The 19,172-nt window shown below is 41.7% G+C and overlaps 2 protein-coding genes across 3 annotated transcripts; one reads left to right on the forward strand and one right to left on the reverse strand.

The window, feature by feature from the left end:
* Nucleotides 1-2,975: 2,975 nt before the first annotated feature.
* LOC127315958 (putative NAD kinase 3) lies at nt 2,976-11,123 on the reverse strand. 2 transcript variants are annotated; one of them, XM_051346392.2, is made up of 11 exons: nt 10,966-11,123; nt 9,667-9,838; nt 9,418-9,546; nt 8,947-9,125; nt 8,071-8,184; nt 7,845-7,939; nt 7,555-7,661; nt 6,822-6,895; nt 5,958-6,036; nt 4,428-4,735; nt 2,976-3,630 (listed from the first exon to the last, which is right to left on the reverse strand). In XM_051346392.2, the coding sequence occupies exons 1-11, from the start codon at nt 10,990-10,992 to the stop codon at nt 3,328-3,330; spliced, it is 1,587 nt and encodes a 528-aa protein (XP_051202352.1). In that variant the 5' UTR covers nt 10,993-11,123; the 3' UTR covers nt 2,976-3,327. The 2 variants fall into 2 exon arrangements, with proteins under 2 accessions (XP_051202352.1, XP_051202349.1); XM_051346389.2 differs by having other exon boundaries at nt 8,947-9,134.
* A 3,279-nt stretch (nt 11,124-14,402) lies between these two features.
* On the forward strand, nt 14,403-17,989 carry LOC127315974 (uncharacterized). The gene is made up of 4 exons (XM_051346401.2): nt 14,403-14,773; nt 14,890-15,136; nt 17,109-17,323; nt 17,417-17,989. Exons 1-3 carry the CDS (start codon nt 14,745-14,747, stop codon nt 17,136-17,138), a joined length of 306 nt encoding a protein of 101 aa, XP_051202361.1. The 5' UTR covers nt 14,403-14,744; the 3' UTR covers nt 17,139-17,323; nt 17,417-17,989.
* Nucleotides 17,990-19,172: the final 1,183 nt, after the last annotated feature.

Raw genomic sequence — 19,172 nt, forward strand, 5'->3', positions numbered from 1 at the left:
TCGAACCATCATCCCCCAACCTCCTTCCGTGAAAAAATCCCCCAACCTCCTCCCATGAAACCCTAGCACACAATCCCGTCGCCGCCGCTCCCGTCTCCCTCATCCTACCCGCCCCAGCCACCCTCCCGCTGCCATGATGTCGACGCTGGGATCTTCGCCAACTTCTGTGCGGTAGTATCGCGCTAGGAGGAAGACGATGGCAGAAACAAGAAGGGTCTACGCGGGCTCAAAGCGCCGCCGATGCGCACCTCTTCCTCCAACTCTACCTTTGCACATTCCCTACCCGACCTCCTCCGGTTTCTCCAGCCTCCTCCCAGCGCACCACCAGGCGCCTCTGTTCTCCGTTGTCCTTCGATGCCCCACTCAAGACATGGTCGGAGAAGGGTGGTGACCTTCAGGTCGTGCGATCTCGTAGCGAGGCCACAGGAATCGATGTTACCACCGAAATCGAGCCCGCAGTTGTCCGAATTGAGGTCCCCGCCGGTCTCATCCTGGCTGCCGCCTCGAGGGAAATCGGTACCTCTCCGCCACGAATGGGACCTACGACAGGAGCTCCTCCCGCACGATACCCAGCGGCCGGACTGTGTTCGCAGCCGCTGACTTGAGGTCGCGCCGTACCCTATGCCACGGACAGGACTTGCGAGAGGAGCTCATCCCGCAGTAACAAGTTCAGGTTCAGCTTGATTTCTCACATCAAGGGATGTCCCCGTTGTGTACTTTACCATGTCTACATATACAAAACTGCTATTTAATTTTGTTCAATGTCAATAACTTCAGTGTTCTACACTACTTTTTTGAGTATTACTATGTTTATGTGAGGCTTGACAAACAAACTTGTAAGCTTTATGGGTTGAGATCACTAATCATGATCATGATGCAGGTGACTCAAGTTGTAGAGAAGGATCAAAGAAATCTAAGCGTGCATTCTTACCAATTCAGATCAAAGAAATCTGGCTAAAGATAGAAAATGTTCTAAAATTGACATGCTATTTAGCTCTTAACGCTGCATGTGTTTTCCAATGGCAGACGACACTTGCTGTGAGCACACTGTAATTACAAACATTGATGTTTAATTTCAGATGGTGCATGGTTGCAGATTCTGACCCTTGTGAGCAGCTGTAGAAGAAAACTGTACGGCAGTAAATCTTTTATCTGTATATCTCCAAAGTGAGACCATATCTTCGGTTTGGTACCCCATAGGAATCGGGTAACTCCTTTACTAGCTCAAACAGGGTTTTTAGCTTCCTTTTATCATGGTAGGAACTTGGAACTATGGTTCAGGAGAAACAACAGCTAATGGTGAATCAGTTTGCGAGCCCTGCGTGAAGAAGGTCCTCCAACCAAGCGGCAGAGGTAGGTAGACTAATCCTTAGACCGTGACGCCATATCTAATCACTGTCTCCGAAAGAATGCTTTGATGATATGAATCGCCACACCATGATAGGGTGGTCATAAAGGTATTTCTCATGTATTCCATTGAGATGGGTTGAGGCGTATTTGTCATGAGCCAGATTTGTCCATCCGCGTGACGAATAGATATTCTAGGCCCACTTGGTGATATCACATTAATGAAGCTTGCAAATGTGTGACTAACAAGAATGTCAGATCATGGAAACGAGTTGAATATGTTTGTCAGTAATAAGATCAAACTAGGTATAAAGGATAACAAACATCAAATCTTGGACAAACTAGGTATCATATGATAAAGGGAATATAACTAGATGTTGAGGTTCAAGCGATAAGTTAATTCATGGAAAGCAAAGGGGTCGGCATGTGACATAGGTATGCCTAGCAGGCATGTCGAATAAAGTACCCTGGTTATATAAAGAGGACGTGAAGCCCACGGACCCGAATCTTTGAAGGCCCAGAAGCCCAGAGATCTTCGGATAAAGAAAGTAGATTTGTAGTAGGAATATTGTACCAACATAGGAAAGGCCCACTGCCTCGGATAGTTTGTAACTTGTACGACACGAAAAGCCTCGGCTCCACCTCCTATATAAAGGGGAGCCGAGGGAGAAACGAGGGATCAAAATCTTTGCCACCAGAACCACCGTAATCTTGAGTCGAGCACCTCTGTCGGCTGAACTTTCGAGATCTACTTGCCATCTACTTCTTACGAAACCCTAAGTCTGCAATCTGTAGGCATTGACAAGTTAATCCCTCGCCAGCATGGTTTTCAGAACCCCATGTTGATCATTGATAAGAGAAGTATCTCAGTCATGTCTATGCATCCCCGAATACGTAGGGTGGCACGCTTAAGGGTATACGATGCTTAGGGATTATCCGTGATCAGTGGAGTAATAATAGAAGAACACCATAATTGCTCCGGAGAGGTATCGAAATAAGTTTCGGGGTTTGTGTTTTAGTATTTAATTGGAGGAATTAAATATTAAAAAATAAGAAAATGAGAAAAAAATAGGGATACCCCCTAATGGGCCACCTAAAAAGGTAGCCCAAGAAGGGGGCCAGCCGAACCCATAGGGAAGGAGTGGGCTGGTGGCCCACCGTGGGCCGGCCGCGCCAAACATCCTCTCCTCTACGGCTCTACCCCTATATAAGGAGCACCCTCTCCTCCCTCGCATTCAGCTGTACTTGATAACTCATATATTGTAGTACTTTTAAAATACTATAACAAAAAGTCTAATAGCTAAGGACACGGCATGCCGCCACGGCAAACTTCCTACTTTTTTTTGAAACGGAACGGCAAATTTCCTACTACTCAGGTTTGGACAATGTCAGCACTGCGTGGCTGCGCCAATCTCGGTGAGACAAGTAGATCACCAAATATGACAAGGTCTTATGAAAGTCTGGCGCCGAGAATACCGTTCCGATAAATCGTAATTAGGTCTCTTCTTTCAAGATAAGCAGCAAAGGAAAAAAGTCCACTCATTATTCAGATCAGAGTTTCAAAGTTGCAACTCATGCATAATTACATTGCCTCTACTCCAGAGAACTAATATATTACAAGCAGCAAAGGAAGAAGTCACTCATTATTCAGATCAGAGTTTCAATGTTGCAACTCATGCATAATTACATTGCCTCTACTCCAGAGAACTAATATATTCACATTGGTTACCAACTGACCATGTTTGAATTTCACACCAGACTACAGGTAAATGTATCGGTAAACCTTTTTTATGGGTAGGGTATAGAAAATGTAAGAAGATCCATAAAGAACCAAAAAACTATCACGGGAGCATACATGATACATATATGTATTCCATCTTTGCTGGGCTGCGAGGAGATGCTTTGAAATATTACACATCTGCCATTTCATCAGTCCCTATCGTGTTCCGATGGCACAGACTGCTGCACAAACTAGATCAATCAGGCAGGGCCGTCCAGTGATTGGCTCTTCCTGAGGTTCCAGTGGAGACCCTCATGGATGCTCCGCAGGAAGTCAGTCGTTGAGTCCATCAGGCATGCTGTGGGAACGGGCCACGGAGAGACGCTGCAGATGAGGGCATCGCCTGGTCCAAGCTGAATTCTACCCTTGCCGTCGAAGGATGCCCATGCTTGCCCTCTGCTGTTCAATGGTACTTGCACGCGCAAAGTGACATATTCAGGCAGTATCAAAGGCCGGAATGACAATGAATGAGGGCAGATTGGTGTGAAAAGGATCCCTGGGACCTGCATATACCGGTGAAACATATCATCAAAGTTGCAATATGCACAACTTAAATGAGAAGCCGATAAAAAATAATCATTTCCTACTCAAGAATGATGATAAACTGAAGGACATGAAACATGGAATGATAGCTAAGCAGGGAGCAAAATAAATAAATCAATTGAGCTTAATTGCTGATACATAATTTTAGTAATCAAATTTCTGTGTTAATGTTATGTATGGAAGTACATAGCTCCACTATAGCAAGTAGATCAGCCCCCAATTATTGGATAAGATCTTCAATCTTTCGGTTAGGTCGTAGCATTTAAATTAGGAAGATATCCTTAGTTTGGACCTTAAACCAGTTAGACATGACATATACAGATTGTTACTTAGATTGGACTGTTAGGTATTTATACAAAGAGAATACTATATGGGGAACTAATCAAGCCAGAAATACAAGAAATTTTATTTTATCTTGCCACTGGGGTAAGAGCCCTTTCTCTATCTCTCGCTAAAATCCTAGTTCTTACCACAGGCTGATTCCTCTCAATTACATATTACCAGGTAACATGGCCTTTGTGATGATCTGAAGAGCTGATCAGACAACAACATTATATGGCATGCATTTAGTCGAAACAGTGATCCCTATAAAAATGGACTTGTATAACTAGGACAGGGTTTTGGCTTCTTGAAACTGGGACCCACCTCTACTGATTTTAACACATAATATGGAACACAGTAACGGCCCAATATAAAAAATCATGCTGTGAGTGAAAACATTAATGCTAAATAAAATCTGGAAACCATATGTAGGAACCTGTGGATGAACCATGGATCCTCCAGCTGCCAGTGAATATGCTGTGCTTCCAGATGTCGTGGATATTATCAGCCCATCTCCTTGTACGCATGTAACAAAAGAGCTATCACAATAGCATTCTAAGTAGGTAAGGTAAGATGACATTCCACGATCAATTGTAACTTCATTTAGCACTATAATCGGTTCCTCAGTCACAATTTCATCCTTGGCCGCATCACGAATTACATGACACTGCAGACGGCTCCTTAGCGTGATGGTAAATGGTCTTTTGAGTACATTGTCCAAGCATTCACGATACTTCTCGCTTGCTTAGCTCAAGTTAAGGAGGAAATATAATTATGGGGAAAGCACAGAGCATACAGCCCCACTGAGTAAAATATGTGCTGAGTAAATTATGGAGGATGTGCGCCAGGACATGGATATTGGGTGCAACCGGTTGGCGACGGTAGCTCGGGATTTCTACAGCCGGTGCGGCTGGCGTATTGACAGGCGGCTCACATGAAGATCTTGTGGCGGCTTGTTTTTCTTTCTTTTTTCAGATGGTTGGTTCATGTTGAGACTCTTAGCGATCCATGATTTGTAATAAGTTTGTATTTCGGATTCGTTGAATAAGTTAATAAGATTAATAAAGGGCCGCATGCATCGATTGATGCAGAGGCTGGGGCTTTTTCCCCCTTATCGAAAAAAAAATGTGCTGTATTACTAATGAATTTGATGCACTGGTAGTCTGGTACAAATATGTATGCATCCCTGGTACCGCAGTTGTATGAAACTGTGACACATAGTGAAGTATGAACTAATCCTAATCTGAGGCCAAACATGGCAGTAGATCCACTATGGCCGGTTGCAGACACAACCAAACATACCATGGATCTGCTATGCAAAGTTGACAAGGCAGAAGTGCAATATTCAAATCATAGTTTAAAATAGCCGGCTATTGGATTTAGCCGCGGCAATTTCAGAAGCTATGAAAGGCTATAGCCAAGCTATAGCGGGCTAAGTCCATATAGCGGTTTTGGTAAATAATGATAAAAAATACAAAATTTAGGCAACATATTGTAGTATATATCAATAATTTACAGATAAGATAACATAGTATTAACATAGTGACATAAGAGATATGAATAACCACAAGTTCAGTCCATATATTACAATATTAACTAGCAACAACATAAAAGGAAAGGGGAAAGTGGAGATTTTGAGGATAGAGTTAGTAGAGTGGTTGATTTTGAACGAGAAATAAAGTCATGCAAGAAAATTTGGGTCCAATATTTTGAGCTATTGAACGGAAAATTTAGCTGCTAAGAGGCTAAATTGGGGCTAAATCAATTTAGCCAGGCTATTAGCGGCTATTCTTGTTTTAGCCTATGAAGGCCTTAGCCGTAGCGGCACGCCTCCCGAAAGGCTATAGCTGGGCTATAGCCGGCTATTTAAAACTTGGATTCAAATGTTAATAATGTAATAACGTAAAACAGCCATACAATTTAACAACATGGTTCGCAATTGTTCAACACTGATGATTAAGGATACGGAAGGGCGTCATGAAGCCCAATGATCCAAGAGAAAATGCAACAACTGGAGGAACTGGTCCTCTGAACAGTGACGCAGCCTGTTTATAAAGGTTTTCATGTTAAAGAAAAACAACGACAGTAAGTTATTTCAACATAATGTAGGGGCATTTAGGCTATGAATTTATTCAATAGTAGGTCATTTCCCACTTATACTACCAACCGTAATATGTAGACTGGAGAAGGTTATGAGATATACGTAGGAGTAAAAGTTATGGAAAGAAAGCTGAGTTTACCTGTCCTAAAACATATGACTGGAAGTAGGGCCTTAAATCTCAGCAACTATCCTGATGTTTCTACTAAAACTATGTTAGCTATGGTGCTCCATATGATGGAAACCGGCACAAGGGTCTGCTTGACGAAAGATAGGGTGACTGAGCTATATGTATATGTCTAGTTTTTCCTAATAGAAGTGTCTGAGTAGTAAGAGAAATATTTAGTGAAGAACTCAACACTATTGTTTACATTAACAGGACATGGAAAAAGATACTATAACACAGTCGCAATTGTAGATAGACTCATCATTGGGATATCCTTACCATCTCTCCGCAGAAAAAAAAGGATATCCTTTACACTCTGAAGAAAAGAACAGGAGACACATCATTTCTTCTAAGTTCTGCAATGCTGTAGGCCAAGCTGCGTACTAACACGTATCTAGTAGGTGTCTACTCACATAGCTAGGCACACCTATGAGGCATTTAGTGTTATAAAAAGGTTAATGTTTTTAATGAAAATGTTGAACTAACCAAGTGCTTAAGCTGTAAGCTAACCACACAATATCCATATTTAATAAATTGTCACAATATTTGTGCTGCATAGTGCATACCCATAAAACAGTTCCATCACCGCCGAGAGTTACAATGAGATCAACCTTTGTATGTAATGTCTTCATTTCCTGATCTACCAAATATTTCAGATTGGTCAAGCACTAAAAGGGAATATGTCAGATCCGACTAAAAATAGTAAATCAAGGATATCTTAAATCATAAGAAATTACAGAAAAACCTTACTGGATGTAATGCATCAATGGAAATGGAAATGCTTAATAGTATATGATCACTCAAGCATTATAGCCAACAATATAATAGATACTGAGACTCTAGAACACCTTGTTCTTGGGTTAAGGAAACAGGTTATCTTGCACAAAAGTAACATCAACAAACTTGTTTACTGATGGGAAAGAATTATTGCTTGAGATAACTAGATCTCATACCACAGTCACATGTTAAAGCAAGAGGCATCGGGTGCTTGAGTATTACAATGAGATGGTACAAGAATACTTCCAAAACAAATCATGCGAAGGAGCAGAAATTCAGATTATTACTTGCAAGTCCAGTTGCATGCTCTGTAACTCTGAGGCGCATAAGTGAAATGGACCAGTTTATAATCCTTTATGTGATTATTATGTCCATAGCAGTTTATTTAGATTTAAAAAATAACAAACATTCAGCCAATTAAATTACAGTAACATATCATTCTTATATCCTAATATTGCAAAATGTACAGTGTGAAGAAATGTGGAGAAATGCATATGAATATACACTAAAAAAAATTCTTACCATTAGCCCATGTCTGAATAAAGTTGAAGTAAGAATCTTCAATCAGTAGTTCCTTGCTAACTCGTGGCTCTACGAAGATGTTCATGTTGTTATGTTCTTTAAGCCATCTGCAAAAAACATACACAACACTTAGCACACGTGAACAAAGATATTTAACAATAAAGTACCACACAGCATAACTAAACAGGAGAAACAAGTTCCAATGAAAATAATAGAGCCATGTGCAATACAGGACACCATATAATTGATATTAGTGAAAATCTCTCAGGATAGGCAGCACGGAAACATACCGAACCATTTCGGAGCAGAGAGCATGCACAGCGTTGGAATTAGGTTTAGTCACAAAAAGAACTGTTTGTGGAGGGGATTCCCATTTTAGCAAAATCTGTAAGCCAGTATTTGTGGACATGAAAAAATATGCCACAGCAATGAGATTATCTTGACAATAATTTCTGACAAGTCAAAACAAATAGGGTATTCTGTTCAAAATGAATCCAACTGAGCAGAAAGTGCTACCTGTTTATTGCTGCGTTCTGCTGTTGTTATATCCCCTTTTTCGAAGGACACAAAATCATGCTTGTGCTGACCGTTCTTATCTTCATTGCATCCCCATGAAAGTCTAAATGGTGCCTGCAAATATAAGGAAAACGATTCTTCATAAAAAAACAAAAAGGTTGACTGACTGGACTGTAAGAAAACACGTTCTTCCAACTGAACCAAAGCATGAAAGGCATGCCTCTTAATTGTGTATCACAAACAAAATTTCATAGACGACTCGCTTGTCAGGAAGCTTCTACTCCAATAGGTTTAGCAAATTGAAGATAAATAAATATAATTTTCAGGTTCAATGATGAAGAGTTAACATGCTTATCAGAATTTTTTTTCTTAGATTGGATAGACAATAAACTGAGAAATAGAAGTGCAATCCAAGAAAAGATTGAAAATTAATTTAAGTCAAATAGTTTAAAATGGCAAAGTTCTTTCTAATATTAAAGCATCAGCTCACTAGGTCAGAGAAGGTGAATCTTGAAAATCACAATTGCACTACAGGCCCTTGCGTTTGTTTGTGCTAGTTGTGCAATGATGTTCAATTAAAAAAAACAAGGAAATAAATATAGCAGAGTAGAAAGGCTAGCAAGACATTGTTTTGCAGCAAAAAATATCAGCAAATGGCAGAAACAAAGACCAAGATTTATTTAAGTTTATACATCTTTTTCGAAATTCTTTTTTATTGGCCTTCTTTAATTAATCTGGGTGACATCAACCCAACAAGTATTCAGAGGTAGTCCAGCAGCATTAGATGATGAACAACTGGATATAAGTTGATTTTAGCAGCAAACCACATGACATATGAAAAATTTAAAATTCTCATAACGTATTGCCCAAGGATACCTTTCTTCCAACAGTCTTATCATCCAATTTTTGGTTGGGTCCAGGAGATTGGTCCTGGAGAATTTGACGTGAACAGATCCCATGGTCTCCACAACAACCTGTCTGATCAGCCGAGGCAGTCTCCAGTGTCAGTTTGCTAGTCAAATGCTCTAGCTTGTCCTTGACACAGTTGCTGCAACCTGCACATGCTACAGTTTTAGAAGTATCATTTTTCAGTTAGAATCACGTGCATGTAAGATAAAATGATCAGTTTGTTAACTTGCTGGCCAACATTCCTAATGCATCTCCATTCTCCAATCATGTTATTTGTGTAATTTGGGTTTGTTTTGGTAAGTTCATTAACATCTACGCAAAATGAGTCAGCAGATGCTGATCAAACGATAATAAGGGAATTATGATAAAGAAGGGATTTTTTAGTCTTATTTGATGACTACCATGAACAACTTGCAAAATATAAGCTCCAATTTGTACCTTTAATTACAGTGTGATGCTTGTGCGCCTTGACTGCCTTCTCTAATTCATACTTGCGCTTCCACTCAGCTGCCTCTGCTTGAGCAGCAGCTTTTCCTTCCGCGACTTGTCGTAGTGCTTGTGCAACAGCTTCCAATTGCAAAGTATAAATTCATTAAAGACATATATGCAGTAAGTTCCACATATAAGTATTGACAGCAGGGTGACAGATATCAAATGATGTCACGTATGACGTATTTGTATTATTACTTCTCATAGCCTCTGCAAACTCAACAAGGTGCGCGTCAGTTGACTCAGTAGGAGTTTGAGGAAGAAATGCATAAGCTGCCTTCGCTGATTCGGCAGGACCAACTGTGGTGATGAAACCATTTTCAGCTTGATACGAGGCAGCCACACTAAGGCTTGTTCTCTCATCACAGGCCTGTAACAGAATAAACCACATTAAGATAACACGGAATCTGACAAGGAGAGCAGAGTTATATAACAAGCATTCCATCATGAAACAGACCACTAAAAGGAAGAGATAGTACATCACAAATACTGCTCATAGGCATTTAAAATTCTAGAATAAGCCTTTAAACTATGGTCATGTATTAAAACCGTGCTATCCTAAATAAAACAAAAACGCATGTTGTTTGATTGACTTTTAAGTCTTAGTTTGCATCATATCATGATATTTGCCAAAATCCTACTGTAATAAGACATCGTAGGATAAGCAGAAGGACAAACCTTGAGGGCATATTTAGCTGTACAACTTGCAATAATCGTGGAAGCTGGCAAGGCACCAAACTGCATTGCCTCTACGCAAGATATAATTTTCATGGTTTTCAATATAGAAACTCGCAATATTTTATTCCCAAAATCCTTTTCGTAGTGCATGAGTCACTATGTCAGTAAGAAGTCAACAACCAATATGACTCGACCGCATATTCTTCTCCCAGTCGAGGTGTCAAAGAGGAGTATTTAATGTCTTTTTTGTCAACCAGCAGAAAAAGTATACATAAAGTAATGGATGAATATTTTTGGAAAACAAGTGCAAGTTCATCGAGTGCAAGTGAGGCGCAATATGTGAACTCGAAGAGATGGTCACTAGAAATTAAGATCATAAAAAACATATTCCAAGTATATAATTTACATACTTACTCTGTGATCAGTCAATGTTTTCAGACCTGATACACATGGATGGAATGGAATAGATACTCCTAGTACTGGCCTACTACTTGGAAAACAGGAACTCGAGGGACGAGCTGAATTGAGTTGCGAAATTCAGGCATCAGCTTATCCATGGCCACACTGCAATGCCCAAATCGAACAGAAATTCCCACCAAAATCCACCGCGCTCTGAGCCTCTGGACCCTTCCACCACAGCCCGGAATGGTAAAACCACCACTGGCTGCATGGATCCCCCGCATTAGCCATACTGATCCAAATCGACCAAACCCTCCGCCCAAATTCGGCCCTCGAAAATCCCCTAACTCTCGGGTCATCCAGCAGCAGAAACCTACACCCAGAAGTAAATTCAGAAGGAAATCTGACGGGGGCATGTACCTTGAGCGCGGCCTCGTCCGCGGACATGGCTGCGGTGTCCGACCCTTCCAGCCGTGGATTCGCCTCTCCTCCTTGTGTCGCCGCCCGGTTGGGGAGATGAGCTGTGGAGTTCCGCCTCCGTCTCTCTCTGTGTTCAGTTATTTATGGCTCGTGAGCCCTCCACGGCCCGAGCGTAGCGTTGTGAGCTGTGACGGCTGGAAAGGACGACGGCCTGACGGGTGGGGCCCAGGAGACAGTGGAAAGGCACCGACGGCAGGGATTACCTACTACAAAGGACAGCTGGTAGGTGCACACGGTGCCTGATCCACGGGTCGGATGTACAGTGCCTGCAATAGCATGTGTGGTAGGCCGGTAGACATCATCCTCCGCAAAGAGGGGAGTGTTGATTTTCAGAGAGGTAGCTCGTTTTTTGAACGATTTAAAACTGCCATTTTTAAGTTTCAAAAAATTTAGAGCAAAAAATTGTACATGTACGGGAAAATGTAATCTACCAACATGAAAATATCTCACATTGATATACCCATAATATATCCCGTTTTATCGGATTTGACCTACTAGTAGTTTTATTTATTTATTTGGAAATATGTTTAACAACCTGCTAGATCTAGTTTAAAAATTAAATCACCAAATATTCCTCAGGCATGCTTTTGGCCAGATCTAAATTTCCTTATGCACTAGATCCGTTTCTCGATCATTCCAGAGTTGGTTTCACGTCAAAATTCAGAAGGAAATCTGACGGGACATGTACCTTCAGAGCGGTCACAACGTTGTCAAGCGGGCCCGAGGGAACCATTGGACGCGGTGGCATGTGCCAACGCTACCCACCTGGCCATTGTGCATAGGACCTGTCACGGAGTTGCCAGCGGTTTTATTGGGCTCCAAACAGTGTCGGCGGATTATGGGAGGGTGGGGTGGGGTGAGTCCAAAATCTTGCCAGCACTCGAATAGGTTGGAGCCACCGGTGGAGATGCTCTAAACACATGCTTGTTTCATAGAATTTCGTAGGAATTTTAGATAATTTATTTCTTAGTAATTTTCCGTAAACTCCTTGTTTGATGTGTAAGATTTGAGTTCATAGAATTTTTTCTATGCTTTACTTTGCAGGTAATTTCATCGTATTTTTATTAATATTTTATGAACTTTTTCTTTGTTTTTATAACATACATACAATACCGAATAAAAAATACTATATTTTCCTGTAGGACTCAACATATAATGTCGGTTCAGTTCCTCAATATTATGTTTTAGAAGTCATGTGAGACAAACGTGTGCTAATTCTAATATAGTTATATGGACACATATGTTAATCTTATCGTAGACGCTGATAGATAAAAAAGAATATGTTTTATGGGTGTACTTTTTTGTAGTGTTTTTTTGTGATGGTGGAGCATTATAGATATCGTTTGTGATGGTGGTGGTTGTTTTGGCTCGCAGGAGCATATGCTCTTGGATGAAAATAAAAAAGAAAATAAATATAAATATAAAACCTCAAAATTTTGTTGTACTTGTTTTCATTACCATGGATATGCAAAAAATCAAAAAAGATAATGTTAGGTGCTTAAAAATAACAAATTTGGCACTCAACTTGTGTTTTTAACACAATTGGAAATATTTGTGTTTTCTCTAATAGAAAATTGCAAGCAACCAAGGGACACAAACATATAGATGTCTATTTTCCATGTTTTTTTACATTCATATTTTTTTAATGAAGTAGCATATATGCTCTTGAGAGCTGAGATACATTGTTTGTTTATAATATATTGTACATGGCATAAGATGGGCTCCCTTTGGTTGGAAGTCCTACTTTTGTCTCCCTTTAGAGAAGAACTAGATATTGTGGATACTGTGTCTAATATTGTTAGGAAGTTTTTTTTTTCTTTCTCTTCAATAAGAAACAATATGAAACACATGAAAGTATGACTAGGGAGATCATACCAAGTGCATAGTTTCAACAGAAACGACAAAAGGAAATAAACAAAAGCAGCATGCATTCTTTCTCGGAGAATAGCTCTTCTCATAAGCAAGCATACATAAACATCAATTTCAGATGTAACATAACCATATCACACCCATGCCACTTTTTAGCATAATTTCATTTTTTAATGCATGGAATATTTTTCAAAATCTTTTTGAAGATAATGAGGAGGGTGGCGGGGGTTATGACTTTCCTAGTCATAAAAAGTGAAAATCAACTCCAATGGTTTTCATAGTTGGATTTTAAAAACATTATGGTAATTTATTTAACACTAGAAAATCATTTTGGAAATTTAATAAAGTTCATAAGCATGTTTATAAAACAAAAAAAATGATTTCAAAGCTGCATATGAGGTGGAAATCAAATTTCCCTAAGCGTACGATTTATTAGAATGTTTAATTATGAGGAATCTTTGAGGGGACCCATATACATGATTTTTTAATCTATTTCCAAAATACTTTCCACATACAAAATGTATTTAGGATCTTTTTTCTACTACTACTATTTTCCAAAATCTCAAAACAACCTGTGGATCCTAGTTATTGATATAGCAAATATATATTAACACGAAATCAGTTTTGTGAAATCCACCATGAACTATATCCTTATTGTATTGTTTATTTGTTATATATATTGATAATTTTGTGTAAAGTTGATCAAACTTGAAGAAACTGAGTATGTTACTTTAAGATTTTTTTCTGCTTTTCTTCTGAAGCAAATAGAAAAAGAAGAAACCACCTAACGAGTTGATCAATTGATGGTTTCCGACTTCGATTCTTGCCAGGATTCCAATCGGAGACGGAGAACTACGGCCTAACCTCCCTCTTTAAGCGAAGGTCACACACCACTTGATCAGATCCCCGGCGAAATTAATCTGTGGCACTTGGTCCGAGCAGAGTACCTGGATAATGGATTGCAGCTGCGCCGCCAATAGGGGGCCGGAGGAGGGGATCGATTCTGTTTGCAGCTGCCCCACCAAGCTGAAGCTGGCGGTCGAGGCTGACCACGGCGTTGAGGCCCCGAAGAAGGAGACGAAGCGGCTGTCCAACAGGAAGATCGACTGGATCCTCTCCCGAAGGAAGCGGCGGCCTTACTGTAGCCCCGACGAGTTCCCGATCCTGTGCAATCCCGGCCCCGATTATTCGCAGGCGGAGGCGGACGACTTCAGGGCGATGCTCCTCGGCTGGAACGAGTCGAGGGAGGCCGAGTGGAAGATCATGTCCGAGATGCAGCAATGGGCCCGCAGCGAGTATGCCGCCAAAGGCTTCGTCGAGGTGGACGAGGACCACTGTCTTTTCCATGGCCGTGACCATGATACACTGTCCGATGCCCAAGTAAACTATCCTGAAGAAGACTATGCCGAAGAAGACTATGCGGAAGAGGGAGAGGCGTTTCGGAACATGGGTCCAGATGATCCCGTTATCTGAGACGTTGAATCGTGTCTGGGGATTCGTGACGGGACTAATACGCGTGCGAATACGGCGTGCGGAAAACCGAGCGGCGAAACAAGTACACGTGCATTAATTGCAGTGGGTTTGTCTATACGCGGTCGGAGCAGGGCGACGCGTCGTGCGCGGCGGACGGCCGGGTCACGGAGGGCCGTTCTGGACCAGTTGGACATGTGGGCGAAGGGATCCAGGACCATTGGTCTAGGTCGTCGACTTTGATGAGCCTGAAATAAATGACGTTTCCATACCGATCCAGAAAGGCCTGCACTTGCCACCTTCTCCTACCTTCTTCTTCGTGAGCGGCCGGCGGGGCGGTTCTGCATTATCGGCCACCGGGGGGGACGGCTGTCGCCGCCATGGATTTCCCGCTGGATCCGGTGAGCAGGTACGCAGATTTTCTCGGGGCGGTGGAGGCGAGGCTAAATGCACTGCATCTGTTTTTTGTGGGATTTATGAATCATGGGGGATGCTAAGTTACTGATTTGTGCAACTGAATCGCAGTATGCTTATCTATGCGCCGTATCCAGCTGAGGCAGCAGTGCTGAGTTTACAAGGCGAGGACTCGGTCAGCAGTAACGCTGGTCCGGCGGCGGCGGGTGCGTCGGTGCCTGGGAACCTGGTGGACAGGAGTGGTGTGGGCGATGCAGCTAGCTGCATGGCTGGCCTGGAGATGCCGTTACCCGCTGATTCTGCGGCATCAACTAGGCACGACAATCCACAATCCACAGTCTCCCGGGTGGACAAAGAGGTAAGCGTTTCTGAATAATGTCTGTTCTGAAGAGTTATCATGAAAAGTTATGGGAAGACAGTCTAAGTTTTTTTGTTTGTGTGTACGTATGTAACATCGAAATGGGTGGGAATATGAGGCAGCGCAAATGTTTCGATGTAATTTGGTTTGTTCTACTGAATTTAGGATGAACTAGTTTACTGTTGCGTGGAGGTTAGCCCATATGCTGCGAGGAAGATGTTCTGTGCGTGTACTTTTTACCTGGAAAACTTTTTTTTTTTGAGATCACAGTACAACGCAGACGCTCACAAACACGCACGTACAAACACCCCTATGAACGCACGCACGCACACCCTACCCCTATGAGCACCTCCGAGGGACTGAGCCGGCATATCTTGAGGTTGACGAAGTCACCACTGGCGCCTCGCTGTTGACGGGCACGTCACCTACCACTGAAAGCATAGCGCCGGTTAAATCCTGGAATAAATCCAGGTAAATGCAAACACCCATGTCAAGTCTAGGACTTGAACCTGGGTGGGCTGGTTCCACCACAAGGGACCTAACCACTAGAGCCAAGCTCTGTTTGCTTTTACCTGGAAAACTTGATATGCTGGACCTAGGTTTATTTGTAACACCGAGTTAAAATAATTATGAGGTAATGAAAATGGGTTTGAATTAGTTTTGGATGCTGTACCAATTGCATTTTTTTGCTTGTATCCCTTTGCAGTTGACAGAGAACATGTCATGTGTGATGTGTCTATTCTTGTAACTGAAAAACTAGTTGAGGTCAATGGGAAATGTTTTGCTACTAGGTGTTTTCTGTGGGGACTAGAATTGAAACTTCTGATGCCATGTGAGGGTGTCGGTGTAGGTTTCTGTTGATGTGCTTTGTTTGTTTTGATAAGAAGGAACCTGTGGATGTGTCTCGTGAGTAGTCGGCCCATTCATGTCCAGGTAGTTTAGATTGTTTTGTGTAGAAGTTGTAACATGGCTTCGTTCCAGTATGCAAATGCAGAGGAAGGTGCTCTGTGCGTGTGATTCTAACCGGAAAAAATAGCTTATGTACAGAGGTTTGATATGCTGCACCTAATTTTATTTGTAACATCGAATTAAAATAATTACGAGGTAATTCTGGATCATGTACCATTTGAAAGATTTTGCCTGTATCCCCTTTGCAGTTGACACAGAACATGTCATGTGTCTATTCATGTACCGAATATAATCTCGTGTGTAGAGGTCAATGGGAAATGCTGTCATACTAGGTGTTTCCTGATGGGACTTGAATTGAAACTTCTGATGTCATGTGAGGGGGACGTAGTGGGTTTCTGTTGCTGTACTCTATTAGTTTGAGGGAAAGGAACTTCTGGATACGTCTCGCGAGTAGTCGGCCCATGTATCTAAAACAATGTGAGGCAACGGGAAAAATGATTTGATGTAGTAATTTGGTTTGTTTTGTAACATCTAAAAAAATGGGGGGAAATGTGAGCTACTGAATTAAGGATGAATTAGTTTGTTTTTGCGTAGAAGGTGCAAGTGTGGAATGGAGATGTTCTGTGCATACACTTTTAACCGGGGAATTTTAGTTTCAGTATAGAGGTTTCATGTGCTGGACCTGGTTTTGTTTTGTAACATGGAATTAAAATAATTCTGAGGTAATGGATTTGGATCATGTACCGTTTGCTATATTTTCCTTGTATCCCTTTTGTAGTAGACAGAGAACATGGCATGTGTAGATTCTTGTAATCGAAAGATAGCTCGTGTGTAGAGGTCAATGAATTTTTTTTACTACTTGGAGTTTCCTGAGGTGGCTAGACTTGAAACTTCTGATGTCATGTGAGGGTGTCAGGGTAGGTTTCTGTTGCACTACTTTATTTGTTTTATAAGAAATAAATTGTTGGGAAAATATATATTGTGAGTGACTTTATGGTTGTGCAGGAAGTGACGAGCATGTTTTGTACTGACTTTGTCGTAAAATATTTTTCCTGCTGTGCAGATTCTGTTTCGGGTGTGCACCGCCAGATAGAACTCATTGTGCGGACCGGCTAAGCGCATTAGAAAAATCAGTGCGATGTTATGTAGAGAAGCTGGGCGACGAGGTCACCGGGTACAACTTTTGACTCGATAACAGAGGCATACAATTTCTATGGAAAGAGCCGGTTAAATTCAGGGAAGACGAAATGCATGCAAGAAATCATATATTGCTGCTCGGTGAGGATGTTGTTTGAACATTTTTTAGATGTGTTTTGTTTGTGGTGGTGTATAAATCATTAATGCACGGATTGCTGGTGTCCTGTGCTGCAGGGGAAGCCAACAGGTGAAAATACGTGGTCTTTTTGCTGCAAATGCCCTGCGATGATCTGGTTGTTGAGATCTGCAGACAATGGTTGTACATTACTGAGCACCGGGTGAATCACAATCATGTGTGGATGGAGGCATGCGGTGAGACAGCATTCTGGCCTTCACACAGACACATAGATATGTTCACTAAAGACTTGGTGAAACAGCTGACGGATAACAACATTAACATTGGGAAGGTGTAGAGCATTATTGGAAGCTTTTTTGGCAGTGTGACAACCTCCCCTTCACGAAGCGCTCTCTCAGGAATTTGTGTGGATAGATTAGCCGAGAAGATGCAGATAACGATCTAAGAAAAACGATTGAAGTTTTTGACCAGATTGGTGCGAAGGACCCAGATTTCGTGTTCAGAGTCCAGGCTGATTCAGATACGAGGATCAAGAACCTCATGTGGACAACAGGACCAGGCAGGCTGCACTACAAATATTTTGGCAATGTAAATATGTAATAACCTTTGACACGACATACAAGACTAACTTGTATGACATACCATTCGGTCTATTCATTGGGGTTAATAACAACTTTAGATGGGATCATGGTGCAGGATGAGCAAATAGATAGCTTCGAGTGTGTTCCTCCGCAAACCATATTGATAGGTGATTTAACTCTGTTTCTGCATTTAAAAAATATCATGTCTGGTTTCTGTTGTATAACTGTCCTGACGTGCGAACATACATTTGTGTAGACTAGTGTCGAGCAATGGTTTTTCTTTGTATAACTGTCCACGTAGGTCCACGGAGGTCCAGTTCGTCAGCCAAGCATCCTGGACCGAGTGTTGGGCAACGGCCGGATGGGCTTTAAATGATTCGATGCGTGGGGCATGTCACTGTTCAATAATGGGCATACGATGCTGAATACTCCATTCTATACTGTCTGACGCACGCATCCCCATGTAATGGAATGGTCCAGATATAGAGATCATCTGGACCCGGGTTTCGTTTTGAATTTCCGTGCGGAAGAAGGCTATCATGAAGAGTAAAATGTTGAAGAAGACTATACTGAACAGGACAATGCTGACTATGCTGAGGAACAACACACTATCATATGATGAAACCAGAATTTGATTTGATTTTGTAAGAGTAATTTTGAGAAAACCTAGGATTCGCTGTGGATGCAGAAAAAAGATTCTTTTTCTCTCCTTCACTCCCGTTTTCTGCTCACGAGGTTTCACAAAGCTATAGAAATTTCACTATAGAAGCTTTTCTGTGAATCCTTATAACAGTAAAACCGGGGTTAGGCTTCTAGTACCCAAGAAACCTTGGATTACAATGTTGAAACGAAAACATAGTTTATTTTAGACATGCAGTTTGTAGTTTCCCCTTTTGTATATGCTTTAGCCATATGGGAACAATTACAATGTTACAAGGTTTGGAATAGCCCGGACAATAAGATTTATATAAGGAAAGTTGTGTTTAGGGTTCCGGGAAAAGTTCGGATTTTACCGGTATTGTATCGGAAGGATCTAGAAGATTTTGGAGGGCCACTAGTGGAGCCCACTCTTTCGGGAGGCCAGCATGGATCAAAGGGTGTGCTGCCATGCCCAATTAGGCTAGGTGCACAAGCCCCGCTTGGCCCAGCCGGCCACCCCAAGAAAACCCTAAAAAGTGAGGTGCAATGGGAGGGGTGGACTATTTCCCCCCTCATCTAGCAGCAGACCCTACATTGCTTGGAGGGGGGGGGGGGGGGGGGGGTCCAAGTTGGC

Source organism: Lolium perenne, chromosome 1 (genome assembly GCF_019359855.2).
Source record: "Lolium perenne isolate Kyuss_39 chromosome 1, Kyuss_2.0, whole genome shotgun sequence".
Classification (NCBI taxonomy): Eukaryota; Viridiplantae; Streptophyta; class Magnoliopsida; order Poales; family Poaceae; genus Lolium; species Lolium perenne.

Excerpts from the sequence above, each read along its gene's own strand:
- LOC127315958 (XM_051346389.2), bottom strand. The coding sequence starts at position 10,992 with ATGTCCGCGGACGAGGCCGCGCTCAAG. Across the intron at positions 9,839-10,965 it reads CGGACGAGGCCGCGCTCAAG|GCCTGTGATGAGAGAACAAG; the intron begins GTACATGCCCCC and ends ATTCTGTTACAG. Across the intron at positions 6,037-6,821 it reads GTGATGGAACTGTTTTATGG|GCTGCGTCACTGTTCAGAGG; the intron begins GTATGCACTATG and ends CTTTATAAACAG.
- LOC127315974 (XM_051346401.2), top strand. The coding sequence starts at position 14,745 with ATGGATTTCCCGCTGGATCCGGTGAGCAG. Across the intron at positions 14,774-14,889 it reads CCGCTGGATCCGGTGAGCAG|TATGCTTATCTATGCGCCGT; the intron begins GTACGCAGATTT and ends ACTGAATCGCAG. Across the intron at positions 15,137-17,108 it reads TCTCCCGGGTGGACAAAGAG|ATTCTGTTTCGGGTGTGCAC; the intron begins GTAAGCGTTTCT and ends CCTGCTGTGCAG.